At 30.6% G+C, this 14525-nt stretch overlaps 2 protein-coding genes across 2 annotated transcripts; one reads left to right on the forward strand and one right to left on the reverse strand.

Annotated features, from left to right (window-relative positions):
• The first annotated feature begins 579 nt into the window (after positions 1-579).
• Positions 580-2572, forward strand: LOC102589584 (serine/threonine-protein kinase-like protein At3g51990). The gene has a single exon (XM_006338031.2). The coding sequence runs from the start codon at positions 873-875 to the stop codon at positions 2334-2336; it is 1464 nt and encodes a 487-aa protein (XP_006338093.1). The 5' UTR covers positions 580-872; the 3' UTR covers positions 2337-2572.
• A 9923-nt stretch (positions 2573-12495) lies between these two features.
• Positions 12496-13951, reverse strand: LOC102589921 (zinc-finger homeodomain protein 2). The gene is made up of 2 exons (XM_006338032.2): positions 13447-13951; positions 12496-13367 (listed from the first exon to the last, which is right to left on the reverse strand). The coding sequence occupies exons 1-2, from the start codon at positions 13673-13675 to the stop codon at positions 12874-12876; spliced, it is 723 nt and encodes a 240-aa protein (XP_006338094.1). The 5' UTR covers positions 13676-13951; the 3' UTR covers positions 12496-12873.
• Between the last annotated feature and the right edge of the window lie 574 nt (positions 13952-14525).

The following is a 14525-nucleotide window of genomic DNA, read 5'->3' on the forward strand; positions in this document are numbered from 1 at the left end:
TTTAGTAAATCAAGAGAGTTTTAATATTTTTCCCCTTATATTCTTAGTATTAATTACATAAAGTAGTGATCAAATTTTACAATTTTAAATAATCATTAATACACCTCTAGTAAAAGATATCCTAAGAATTGAGTCAAATCAAGGCATGCTTGAAATAAAGGGCGTAAGTAAAATTATTAAAAAACCTTTCAAATTATTAATTACATATCTAAATTATCAATAATACTCCCAAACTTTGCTATTTGATACTCTAGTATTTATGACATCCTCCTACATGCGAAGAGCTTTCATTTATCTTTTAAAGTAAGAATAACAACAACAATAAAAAATGGATAAGAATTTTTTTTTAGATTCCTATATCTAGTGCAACTTGACTAAATTTGAATTCACATCAATAATTTAGAGGGACTCGATTTCGAGATCTTTGATTACAGATGAATAAGCACTTATCACTCTATCACAATTCTTGTTAGTGTATAAATAAACACTATTTTTATTTATATAGTATATGACTTAAAATTAAACTAATTACTTTAAACATATGGAACTAAATGGGACAAAATTCATACATTAAGGACTAATTTAATCATTTTCTCCTACTATTTTTTTAAACTTTGGGTTTACACATTTCACAAGTTACCATTCAAATCGGTATTAACAAAAGCTGTTAAAATAATACAAAAAAAGAGAGAGAGAAAGACCCGTCCTTTACCACCGCTTTATGTCTTTACGAACCCCTCAAACCTTCACCCACTCTTCTTCTTCTTCTTCTTCCTCAGTTATGGCCTCTGCCTCTTCACTTTTTTCTCAATACCCCATTTTTTCTTCTTCACATTACTACTATTTCTCTTCTTCCTTTAACTTACTTTATTATGGGTTATCTTTCATGCAATGCCGAATCCGCTATTGCCACCTGCGATTCTTGGAACTTCAAAAAAACTCGAACTCATAATAAACCATTTACAATCAGAGAGTTTTCTTACTCTGATCTTCACTCTGCTACTAATGCATTTTCTCAGGATAATCTTCTTGGTAAAGGAAGCCATGGATATGTATACAGAGCTCATCTTCATCAAACTAAGCTCACTCTTGTAGCTGTTAAAAGGGGTAAATTAACTGAACCCCGTAATAGTTCTAGTAATTCTCCGGCGGAAAATGAGATTGAGATTCTTTCTAGAGTACACCACCCTCGGTTGGTTAACTTGTTGGGTTATGCGGTGGACTCGAATCAGAATAAATTGATTGTTGTCGAGTTTATGCCTAATGGGTCTTTGTATGAATTGCTTCATTCTCATTCTAAACCTCCTAATTGGACTCGCCGTGTTCGATTCGCTCTGCAAATTGCTAGGGGTGTTCATTTTTTACATTCTTCAAATCCGCCGGTGATTCATCGAGATATCAAGTCTTCCAATATTCTAATTGATGGGAATTTCAGTGCTCGTCTTGGTGATTTTGGGTTGTCTTTGAGAGGTCATGTTGAAGATGTCGTCGTTAAAAGTACGCCGCCGGCGGGTACGCTGGGGTATTTGGATCCTGCTTATCTTGCACCGAGTGATCTCAGTACAAAATCTGACGTTTTCAGCTTTGGGATTTTATTACTAGAGATCATTAGTGGCCGGAACGCAATCGACGTGAATTACAGTCCGCCGTCAGTGGTGGATTGGGCGGTGCCGTTGATTAAATCCGGCGAGTATACAGATATTTATGACCCGAGACTCACCTCACCGGAGGACGACGGAGCTTTACGGCAGTTAGCCGTAGTAGCAGCGCGTTGCGTCCGTAAGACGGCGGCGAAACGGCCGGCGATGGCGGAGGTGGTGGAGTGGTTAAAACTGGTGTATAAACGAATGAGCTCGCCAATATGGAATAACATTGGGCGGCGAGTGGGGCGCGTGAGGGAATCAACGCGCGTGGTGAAATATGAGCCGTTGGATGAAAGTATGGAAATAGTTAAGATCTCGAGAATGGGAAGTAGAAGAAATAGGAAAGTATCCAATGTGGCGACCACAGAATTAGGAAGTGCTGTGATTGGTCAAAAAATAAAACCAGTAATTAGATCGAAATCTATTGGTTCACTTGGTGAGATTGCATCTGAACCGTTTGATCTGGCTAATAACAATAATAATCAGACGGTTAGGAAGAAAGGAGGATTGGCTGTGAAGATACCTACAGTAAGGTTGAGTAAGTCAAGATCAATGGGCATGATACAAAGTAGTACAAGGTTAATGCACAAGAATAATAGTAATGGGGTTGTGGTTAAGTTTGTAAAGAAACCAAATGGAAAAGAATTAGAGGATTCTAAATTGCTAGTTGATGTAGGAAAACATCGTACTTGAGCCGAGGGTCATTCAAAAACAGTTTCAGAAAGTAGGGGTAAGAAATACGTACGTTAAACCTTTCTAAAATCCTATTTATTAGATTTCTATGGATATGATCTCCAAAAGGGAGAGTAATTGATTGTATTACTATCATTTTTTTCTTTGCTTGTTGTATTATTCATTTCCTTGCCTTTTTGTTGTAACTTTAGACATTTGTAATATTTTTTCTCACCATTAAGATAATTTTCTATGGATATTTTTTCTCACCATTAAGATAATTTTCTTTGCTTGAAAGAGAAATTTGTATTTGCTCATAGAATTGAAATCTAATATACCTTGTTGAGATTATGCATGCAATAATGTTACTTAATTCAATATTGTAATTTGTATGTATTAGAGCATATATAGGTTCTCAAGTTATGTCATTATCATCAATATTATTAATCTACTTACAAAATATTTTGAGACTACACTCAAAATTTGTACATAAAAATAATTTTAATTATAAAATATCACAAAAAATTTAGATAGACATATTCCAAAAGAAGCAAAAACTGCAGGTCACTTTCTCTCAAGACTTAGATGTACTTCTCAGGCTGTGACAACACTGTTTCTAAGAACACTCATGTATCTATTATTCCCACCATTGAGTTAGTTGATTCTATGAAATAAATTCTCGTTTCACCGTATATTTTGAAGTTGAAATTTAAAATTTTGAATTTTTAAAGTTACATATGAACAATTTATTATACTAAGTAAATTTTTGAAGTTTTGTAAGTGAAGTCCCAAAAATTCAAAACTAGTCTGAGCCAGTTTTTAGAAACTTAAAAATTTAATTTTTAATATCTAATCAAATTTCATGATAAAACATATATGTAGATAAATTATCAAAATCTACTCCCGAAATATAAAAATCTAATGACTAATGCTAGCAAAGGTTTAGCTTTGAAAAAAAATTGAAGTATTTGATTTGCTTTTCTTAATTTTCTTCCCAACATTAGATCTTGCCTTCAAAAATAATTTTTTTCAACAAGGAACTGTTGATAGAAATATGAAAAAATGGCTTAGACACATATATATCTTTTAATTTTAAATTAAGTGAGGATTGAGATTCAGTGGAACATGGGATGGCAGAAATTTGGAAGATTATTGTTTAGTAATAATGGAGATATTAATTAAGTGAGAGGTGGCTGTTGATAATAGGTGAAGTAAGAGCATTTATGTATAGCGGCTTTAACCTTCCTCTATTTAATTTCATTTATAATAAACTATCGTGTATCATGTTGTAATGTAGGAATAGTTTAGTGTCTTATTTATCACTCTTTCAGTTCACTTTTTACTTGTTTATTACATTAAAAATATTGTTTTTTAAATAATTTTCACTTGTTATGTTAAATACTTTAATATATCAAGATATTTTTTCTTCATGTTTTAACCTTAATATTAATAATTTATTCCTCAAATCATTTCTCGTGATTTAAGATTAAACATTAATTAATATGAATATTATAATAAAAAATCTTAGTGGGAGTCTCATATAGTTAACTAGTTCAATCGCTTTCGAAAACTCAAATTCATATTAATTATTATTTCTTAATGAGTGCATAATTCAAACAAAACAACCAAAAATAAACGCAGGAAAGGAGTACGTTTGAAAAAAAAAAAAAAAACTAAATATTCAAATATTTAGAGTTCAGATCTAGAATATATAGTTGAATATATAGTAGATTTTGGTTGCATTATGTATGCACCTATTATTTCGGCAGATCAAATTATATATATACTAAAAGTTTTCTTAGTAATAATGCAATCATTGTTTGTATTTGTATATATTTAACTAGCTATAATTTATAGCAATGTAGAACACCACACGTTATGAAATAAAATACAGTTTACTTCTATATACCTATATTTTTCCACATAGTCTAAATTATATAAATATATATATAATTGGACTGTCATAATTTTATGGTCATTCCATCCATTTATGTTCCATTACTTTTGACTCTTTTTTTTTCCAACTCAGTTTCATAGAGCTACACTGAGCTTCTCTCTCGATCCAGTCCATTAATTAGCCACAAATATTGCTCATGAGGCCCATGGGCGGAGCTACCCTAGGCAAGGGGTGTCAGGCGACATCCCTTCGTCGAAAAATTAGATTGTATATATAGGTCAAATCACCTCTTGATACAAGTTGAAGATTTAGTGTAGTGGCTAAGGGGTTGCAAAAACTGTTCGAGGTTGTTTGTTCTATCCTTGATAGCAGCGCAAATATTTGACACCCTTTACTAAAAATCCTGGCTCCGCCACTGATGAGGCCCACTCTATAGTTTGAGCTTAATAGATCTTTATAACGTGATTTGAAATCAGATTGATTTGAAGTTGAAGTTTTATTTGAACATATAATTTGATTTTAAAAAATGCTTCGAGAAATAAGTTATTTTTAATAGCAATTTCAAATGGTCTGATAATCTTATAAAGATCGATCTCTTAGTCAACAATAGTTATAACTAGTTATTCCTCAATATTTTATTATTTTTCACATGCTAGTACATACAATCTCTTCATAGAGTTTTTCTCGCAAAAGTTAAACTAGATTGCAAGCTCTCCAAAAGAAGAAGTCACAAACAAATCCTCTGATGATGGCTGATGTATGTTTCTTTGTTTTACAATATTAATGTCAACGTTCAAAATAATTCACAAACTTTGAGCTGTACAAGAAATCCAAAATTTGACAAGACTTGGATTATCCACAAGTTGGATCATTTTTATATAATTTTACGATAGAATAAAGAGCTTATGGTTCTTGAAGAAAACTTGGATAATTTTATGTCCTTATTCATTGAATGAATTGTAAATATCAAATGTCTTTTAATACTATTGGACATTAATTATTTTTGACTTACACTGCCCTAAAATCCTACAACTTGTGGTGTATATATGCAACTAGCTAACTCAACGGCACTTGTCCCATTATTGAATTGTACAATCCCTAGAACAAACTTTGTTTTATTTGTTTCTTCCACATTGATATATGCAATTTGTCGTTATCATATACTCTTTTCGGTTCATATTTACTTATTGTGTCAATTTCTGAAATTAATTCAATATTTAAAAATAAAGTTAAAATGTTTGAAAATCATACAAAAAAATACTACATAAATCGTGACTCTTTTTATATTAATATGATGAAAACATACATTTTAAAATATTGGTTAAAATTTATGTAATTTGATTATCATAAATAAAACGTAACAAATAAAAGTAAACGGAAAAAATGTGGACAAGCCTTGGAAGGTTAAAAATGGATTGTCATTTGAGGAATTAAAGGCTATAGAAGCTCCCTTCACTAAGTGTTCCCCACAAAATTTAATATTACTTTGTCCTTGTTATGGCCTCAAGTGTTCATCATTCAATTATATGTGAGAACTGCATTAGTTATTTCCCTGATTTGGAGTATACGAGTCGCTAGGACACACATCGTTTCGCCTCCGGGGGTTCAAAATTAAATCAAAACTGATAATTTGAATCGAAAAAATTTATTGATTTATCAGTAAGGGGTTATTGATTTAGTGGTTTTGATAATGTTTTTTTTTTTATCGGGTTATTGGTTCTTAATGTTTTAAGATTTTTTTTAATGGGTTAACGGATAATCCGATAGTAAATTAAATAATTATATTTATACCATTTTATATATAAAGTCCTTGACTTAGAGTTTAGTTTTCCTACTTTTATTTTTGATTGTCTCAAATTCTTGGTTATTCTGTAAAAGTATTTGCTTTTGAGCAAGATGCAATTTGTGAACTCATATACATTGTTCATTTGGTTAGTCACCTTGTATCTAAGTAATTTTTAATGATTTTTTATGTCAAATCTTAACGGTTAAATCGATAATCGAACCGATAATGATCAATAACCGATAAACAAATATCATAATGATTCTATAACAGGTTAGCATCTTTACAAATCAATAATTAATAAGTCAAACCGATAAACTTCAAAACCAAACTATACCGACCGATACGCAACCCTATCTCGCTCTATCTAAAGGTGAACATCTCTTTTCCACTAGAAAGTTTACGTACCAAACTATATATATTTATACACAATATATACATTAATATGTATACATTATATATATTTTGTTCATGTCGATAAATAAGTTGATCGAATTATATATATTTGTAACTTTTCCAATTTTAGAAGCATATAATCATTTGAATCATAGTCTAATTTGGCACGCGTTACTATCAAATGAAGTATTATTAGGAATTCTTGGCTTGCAAGTCTAGCATTCTGATTTAGAGTCAATATTGGCCCAACTCATTTGGTCATCCATGTAATATTTGAATTGGACCACATTGATCTGTCCCTTTACTTCAGGCTCCATGATTACAAAATAAATTAGGGCAGCTTTAACTTAAAATTTAAAGGGATATTTGTCAAGTATACTCGTCCATCAAAATAATAATTAAAAACTATATAATTTTTCTGCACAGATTTTTTATTGTATACATAAAATAAATATCTATACATAATAGTGTACCTCTTTTTACCCGGTATACACAAATACATCAATTATGCATGGTTATACATATTTTATACATTTACTGAATATTTAAGTTTATGCGGTTGAATGCATGGGTGTTGTCATATTAGGCGAAGGATGATCCAGTGCATACCTTTCTTTAAAATGTTATGTGGTACATAAAAGTTAAGAGTTTAATAATTGTATATGAGTGTATATTTGATTTTGTACATCCTTAATATAAGTGATAAGAAATCTGAACAAACTTCATCAAATTTCTGATGAATTACTACACAAGGTAAAAATGCGTTAAAAACCCAAGGATACTTAGATAATTTGTTGGAAAATGGTGTGATAATTAGGTCATGTACGGGAAAAAATAGGATTGTTGACGTTGGAAGGCTTTTAAGGTCAAATCATGCAAATTAGGCTAAAAATTCAAACTCCATCACATGATGTAATTTATACATTCTCTTAATTTCAGAAATAGTCAACATCCTCTGCTTTAAATCAAATTAGCTTTTTCCATCAATGATATCATCAATAAATATTTGACTTTTAGGATTTGTTAGGTTTTTAAAGAGGTGTAGAGAAAGTGAATAGATGTTTTTCTTCTGAAAATGTACTTCCTCCGTTAACTTTTACTTGTTATTTATTCTTAAAATAAATTTTCATTTTTATTTGTTTCTTTTGATATTTATTTTTCTAATCATTTTTTAAGACATCATTTAATTGGGAATAATTTGGTAAAATACCTATATCAATAATTTTTTTCTTAATGAATGTGTCAAGTCAAGATGTGACAAGTAAAAGTAAACAGAGTATATCTATCAAGAGAAATGATGCAATTTGAACAAACATTTTCATTTTTTTGAAAAAAATTAAATGAGGGGTCAAAGGCCAATTTATTAACGAAGAAGACAAAAAGGAATTTGTACATTCGGGAACATACATTTTCATATTAAACAGGCTGTGACTTTTTCAATAATAGTCTGCTTCCTCATATTTTTTCGAAAATTTTGAATTATTCTACTTCTTCATGCAATATTTCTTGCACTTAAAAGATAAACTCTAAGCGTGCTTTGATTGTTCTTTATATTTGTAGTATACTCATGAAGTATGAAGTATCGATACACCAATGTAATTTATCTAATCTATCTCAATTCTCAACTATTAGAAGATGATTAATCTTGAGAACATAAAAAGTTGAGAGGGTTATGTATTATAATGAAAAGTATTGTCACATACGACGAAAACATAGAATTGTTAAATAAGTTCTTTCTAGTGAAATTATCATAATTAATTATGTAAATCAATCATATATATAATAATAATAATAATAATAATAAATGAGATCCGCTTCCAATTAAGAATTAGTTGTCTTTTGACTTAATACACAATTTTCTAAATCAAACACTGTTGAGAGGTCAAGGGATTGGATCGTGGAAGAATACACCAGTAATGCATATGCTAAAAGCTTAACAAAAAGTCAAAAGATGAAGATTGGAGATCAATTTAGTTGAAAAAATTGTGTGGATTATTAGACCAATCAAATAACTTTGATGTTGAGAGGTTTTAAGGTTCAAATCATTTCATAACAAATCACTTTAATGTTCCATCACATGATGTAAACCATTTCCATACCTTCTCATAAATATATCAAAACTAGGGATCGAAAAATTAGTTTAGGAGAATCTAATTTATTCGACCTATTTAAGTTTGATTCACTTAGTTTATTTTGATTTATCTAATTTAGCTTATCAAAATAATATGCAGTCGAAATTGACTTACGAAAATTAGTTTAAATATTTTTAAGATTTCAAGTTTTTGTTTGATATGTTATTATAACTATATTAAAAGAATTTTTTTTAGTTAGGTACTTAGCTTTTTTTATTAATTTAAAAATTCAATAAGAATTGAATAATTAGTTGGGTTACGGACGTCCTTTATTAATATAATTCATTTTGACTCCCTCTCCCTTTCTTTCTCAAAATCAGTCTAACGCGCTTATTTGACATTCTAATGATAATTTAATTTGGATGGTTTTGGTTTAGATAGCGTTTTCTTTTAAATAATCAAGTAGCTATGCTAGCTAGCTTTCACATCCATCAAAAACTAAACCTATTTTGACTAGCTTTGTTACTAACAAAATAAATTAAAGTTTTTAAATACATTAGTATATTGCATCTTGTGACTTGTATTTGCACAACTCATAATCCGCCGTGTGCTGGCTTGAAATATTTCCATACATATTTAAAGTATAATTTTAAGATATTAAATTAATCTAATTTAACTTTAAAGATTATATAAGTTAACTTTCAACAAATCAAAATATGACAACAAATACTAAATAATTAAATTTTTTTTTGTCTCTTTCCCGTTAAATATTACTAATACTTGTAAATAAATATGTGAAAAGGGTATTAATTAAGAATAGAAAAAGTGGAGAGATAAAAGGCATAACTAAATACTCCACTTTATTTATTTTTCCTTTTGTGGCAGAGCATCCCAAACAGACGGAGAAAAACAAAAGAGCATCATTATCTTAAAGACACCAAATTCACATGGCCTACAGGTACTTTACTTGAAAACGTTAAAGAAAATAATTTCATCAAATGTGGTTAATGGGGTTCATAAAAGGACACATATCGCATTATCAAAGAATATAATTAATTGAGGGGAGTCAGAATTTAAAGTTCATGTGTTAGTGATTCTAGTCTCTTTAAGTTATTGAGTACGTACTCAATTAAACATTCGTACGTATTGAATGAATTTCATAACACACCTAAGATATTCGAATTAAAGTTACCGATCGAAAGATGAAAAATATATGGGAGAGGAGAGAGTGGTTGAAAAACGACCACATATTATTAGGAGGAATGAGCTGTAATGTTTTTATTATAATTAATTTGTGAGAAAACAAAAAATGATTAATGTCTGTTTTTGGTATATATGATGAGATAGAGGGAAGAAAGAAAAAGGCCCACATGTTTATACTGAAACAGAATAAAGCAACATGAGACCGAGCTTGTGATCATTTTTCCGACAGTTTCTTTACTACTACACTCTTTCTCCAACATTATTTCCAACTGCCCAACTTCATCCATCCATCAATCCTCTAACTCCTTCCCGAGAGGCGGATTCAAGATTTGAGTTTTGTGTATTCTTGATTATAGGATATGATTTTCGGTGTTGGTAACTGAATTTTGAATATACCTTTTTCCTATGATATTTTAAAACATAATTATAGGGTTTAGTTAGACTCGTAACAAAATGAATCTTAGCTTAACTCAATAGTAAAACCTAATTTTGAAGAATTTCTCAAGATATAAGGAGATCAAACATTGATCTCTTAAGGAGCTATATGGGACGTAATGCACAAGGTTGGACATCTGATATATGTATGCGAGCGCAATTTAATATGGAGGTCTAATATCATAAATGAGAATTGACTATAAATCATGCAATGATATCATGTGAATGAATAGATATTGAGCCTAATTGAACCTCAAATTTAGAAGGGAAAATTGTCAAAAATTATATTAAAAAAAGGCTACACATCCCTTAAAGGCTGATGTGAAACTCTTTACGGTTGAATCTGCATGTTATACATAATAGTTCCACACTGCGCGCACCCATATATTTAGTTGACATTTGACCGTATCTTTCATTTTATTTAGAATTTAATAAGTTGGAATTGAAGATCGAGTTATATTTCCTCATTTTTTTTTGTTAAGAAGAGAAGTATGCTTTTTATTTAGAACTTATGAAATGAAGTTGGTAATATGAAATGAATAATTATTCAAAAAAAAAAAATGAATAACACTCACGGTATAACGTCTTCGTTTTGATAACAACAGCAGAGGCAGAATCAAAATTAATTTTTTTTGCTCCGAGTTCGAAATAATACAAAACTCATTCAATTTTATTGGATTAAAAATCTACTTTTCGCAGTTCTTGTTTAGTGAATTGTCAAAAGAAAAAATATAAAGATATAAGCAGGGGTGGCTTTAATAAATCGGTGGCCTTAAGCCAAATCCAAATGGAGGCCTTAAATTCAAATATATATTTTTTATGAAGTTTATTATAGCTAATTATTTAATTTTTCTTGAGACATAATATTCATAATTTATCGAACTTCTATTACTTCTTTGCTCTTTTATGAAAAGATTTTATTTTCTATAAGTAATACTCTATATTTTTTAAAAAAAAAAAAATACTTATAACCTATCATTTTTAAAAAAAAATGAGGCCCCTCAAATTTTGGGGCCTAAGGCAATTGCTTTTTTTTCAAAGCTGTTGAGCCGCCTCTGGATATAAGCCAAAGTAATGCACCACAACCGGATTTTGTATCCCAAGCTTTCCCACACTTAAACTACTTCATCGAATAATTATCGCCTCTTGTATATGTATTGAATAACTCTGCTCTAGTTTAGACCGAACTCATACTCACAATTTATCTTCTTCTAGCAATCCCCTCCCTCCACTTAAACTACTTCATCGAATAATTATTGCCTCTTGTATATGTATCGAATAACTCTGCTTGTTTAGACCGAACTCATACTCAATTTATCTTCTTCTAGCAACCCCCTCACCTCTACCCACCCACCCACCCAAACCAGCCAACCTAAGACAACTTCATTATCGTGGTGTACAATTACACATACATAGTCAGAAAAGATGTCAACACTACAACGAAAACAACTTTTAGCGGCAATAAATACACATTAATAAAGAGTGCTAAAGTCTTTACCGACATTAGTTAAGTGCCATTAGATCCAATGTCACTAAAGCTTTTAGGTATACAAAGAGTGCTAATTGCCGCTAAAAATATATATTTAGCGGCAATTGCCACTAAAGATCATTTTTGATGTAGTGTGACATTCATGTTTGTAACTATGTACAGTACTAGTGTATTATTGTTGCTTCTGGTTCATGCATGTATAGAATAAACAACTTAATTAAACAAGATTCAAAACCCCCTTTTTTATTTTTTAAATGAATAAACAACATGTATATATAGCATAAGGATTTAAGACGTGCTACAAACGTGATTAATTTTCTTAACTACCAAAATGCAGTATGAAGAAGCTAATAATCTACCAACCCTTATCTTGAATGAATTTATGAAGAAGTAGTTATACCATGAAGGAGACAATCTAGCTAGTAGCATCACTATATATGCTATGTTTACATTTTGCAGCTATGTTTATAATTAAGGCAAGGATTTTTTAAATGACATTTAAGTCCTTATACATAGACTATATACTATAATACATATAAATATTCTTCAAGACTATAGCTTAGATATGAGAAACAAATTAAATGAAGGTGGAAGTTGAGAGTTAGAGAAATTAATGCTAAGCTAGGAACACATACACACAGAGATAGAAAACAAAAAAAAGCTTTGAAGAGAGGTAAAAGTAATTAAGACAGCCGCAATGGAGCATGTGAAGATCAAGATCATCAAACACATTGACAAATGGGAAAAAAATGTAATAACCTTTGCATGTTGAACACGTACAATTTCTTCTTCATTCACCAATATTATCATATGATGTATCAACAAAACGCCAAAAAATGAACAAACAGCTTAATAATTTACAAGAAATAATAAATATTAAGATTAATAATCAACACTCAAAGGTGTATAATAAGCAAAGATCAAACTCATCAATATTGCACATAAGATATTAGATATCCAGTAACACGTAAGAAAATTCAGATGGAAGAAAATAATTTAAATAAAGAAAGTACCAAAGGTGACTGACTAACAATGTCTAGCTAGTACGTACTTGTAATTAGGAACCCTAAACAAGTTACTCATCATCAAAATGTTAAATTTAATAATAATAATAGTACTCTCTTACAACAAATCCTTGGCATAATAATGATCAAATTAATTAAAACTAGCTTCCTTTTTCCAATTTTTTTCCTCCTAGCTAGCTCCATCAAATAGATATATGCTTTAATTTACTTCTTTTTACCCTATAAAAAGGTGAAAAAGCAAAATTAAGCAAATTTTGTTTAGGGTTTTTTACCAAGAGTGTGCTTGTTGTTGTGCATCCAAACTTTGAAAACATGTCTCTTGATATTTGTCTCTGCACAAAACTGCTGCACTAATGCCTCATCTTGCTTCTGCATACGCCATCCCAATCTTTCCGCAAATGCCAACATTTTATCCTTTTGGTCTCCTGTGAACTTTGTCCTAAACCTCTTTCTTGAACCACCCACCCCACCACTCCCACCCCCACCACCACTACTACTAGGGTTCGACATATCTTCGTCGTCCCTAGAAGTAGATGGCAGCGCCAAAGGGCGCTGATGTGGGAGTTGGTTAACATGTAGGTAACCAGACGGATGGTGGGTGGTTCTATAAGAAGAAAAAGGTGAAAATTGGGGGTGGTGATGGTGAGTAAGGTGGGGAGGTGGGGTATGATGAAATACTTCACCTTCCGCTTCCTTACGGTGGAAATTCCTGTGGCAATTACACGCCGCACATTTAAGTGCATCCATAGTTCCTGTCAAGACATAATATACAAAAATTAATTAATTTTGGATAACATAAACTATTTTCTAGATATAGTTATGAGATAATACCTTCTTCACCGGCCGGCATAAATTCGCCACACCCATCTAGGGCGTGGCCACCTATGCCGACCGCGTGATTCTTTAAACACTCTCTATACCTAACATTACTTTTTCTACCAATACTACTAGGGGAAATCCCTTCTTCTCTTCCACTATTGTTCCCCGTTGTTACATAATTTTCTACTCCCGCTGCGCCAATTTCTTGTTCCTGCTCTTCGTGGTCTTCATCAAATTCCATCTTAATTTCACTTCTCAACTACCCACCTACACACTTTTTCTGTTCTTTCACACTTTATATATCTTATGAATTAATTAAAAAAAATTGACTATTCAAAAAAAAGAAAATAAAAATCTACATCATCTTAAGTTAAAGAAAAAAAAAACAGATCTAAAGTGGGGTTGTTGTATATTTAGAGAATTTTGATAGTGAGAGAAGAAAAAAAGAGAAAGGAGAAAAATGATTAGTGATGAGAAAGATGAAGATCAGAAGAGAAGATAAGAGAAAGAAGAGGGTGTGGACATCAATTACCCAAATTAAAGAAGAAAAATAAAAGATGGTCTTTTTAAACTTGATTCTTCATGATTTAATTTTTTTTTTCTCTCTTTTTCTCTAAAACCCTAATAAAGTTTATATAATTCTTTTAATAAAGTCAAAGGTAATTTAAATTTCGAGATACAAATGATATAAAGTTTGATCAATATTTTTAAAGAAAATTAAGTTTTAATTTATACATGACATGACGTAAAGATAATTTAATCAAATTTAGCTTTAAAAATTAGATAAAATGAACTATGAAAATGAAAAGTGTAGTATGAATTAATACTAACGGATAGTTTTTTACTGTAGTAAATCATGTGCTCCCTATGGTGAGATTATCATTTATGAAACAATTTTTTTTATTTTTTGGCAAAGTGAGGTAAAAGTGAAAGGATACTGAAATTACTTTACAGTAAGCACGAGAATGGAAATAAGATAGCGTGTCGGTTCAGTATTTCAGTTTAGTGACGTCTTGTACACCTGCAAAAAGCCTGTTCCAATGGAAAATATTACTTACTCTAATTTTTATCTAGCTATAACAAAATAATTG

The sequence above is a fragment of the Solanum tuberosum genome, unplaced genomic scaffold (genome assembly GCF_000226075.1).
Source record: "Solanum tuberosum cultivar DM 1-3 516 R44 unplaced genomic scaffold, SolTub_3.0 scf00002, whole genome shotgun sequence".
Taxonomy (NCBI): domain Eukaryota; kingdom Viridiplantae; phylum Streptophyta; class Magnoliopsida; order Solanales; family Solanaceae; genus Solanum; species Solanum tuberosum.

What these genes read in the sequence shown, in the direction of transcription:
- LOC102589584 (XM_006338031.2), top strand. Translation starts at nt 873, where the DNA reads ATGGGTTATCTTTCATGCAATGCCGAATCCGCTATTGCCACCTGCGAT.
- LOC102589921 (XM_006338032.2), bottom strand. Translation starts at nt 13,675, where the DNA reads ATGGAATTTGATGAAGACCACGAAGAGCAGGAACAAGAAATTGGCGCA. An exon ending in TATGCCGGCCGGTGAAGAAG is followed by an intron (nt 13,368 to 13,446) that starts GTATTATCTCAT and finishes ATGTCTTGACAG; the next exon opens with GAACTATGGATGCACTTAAA.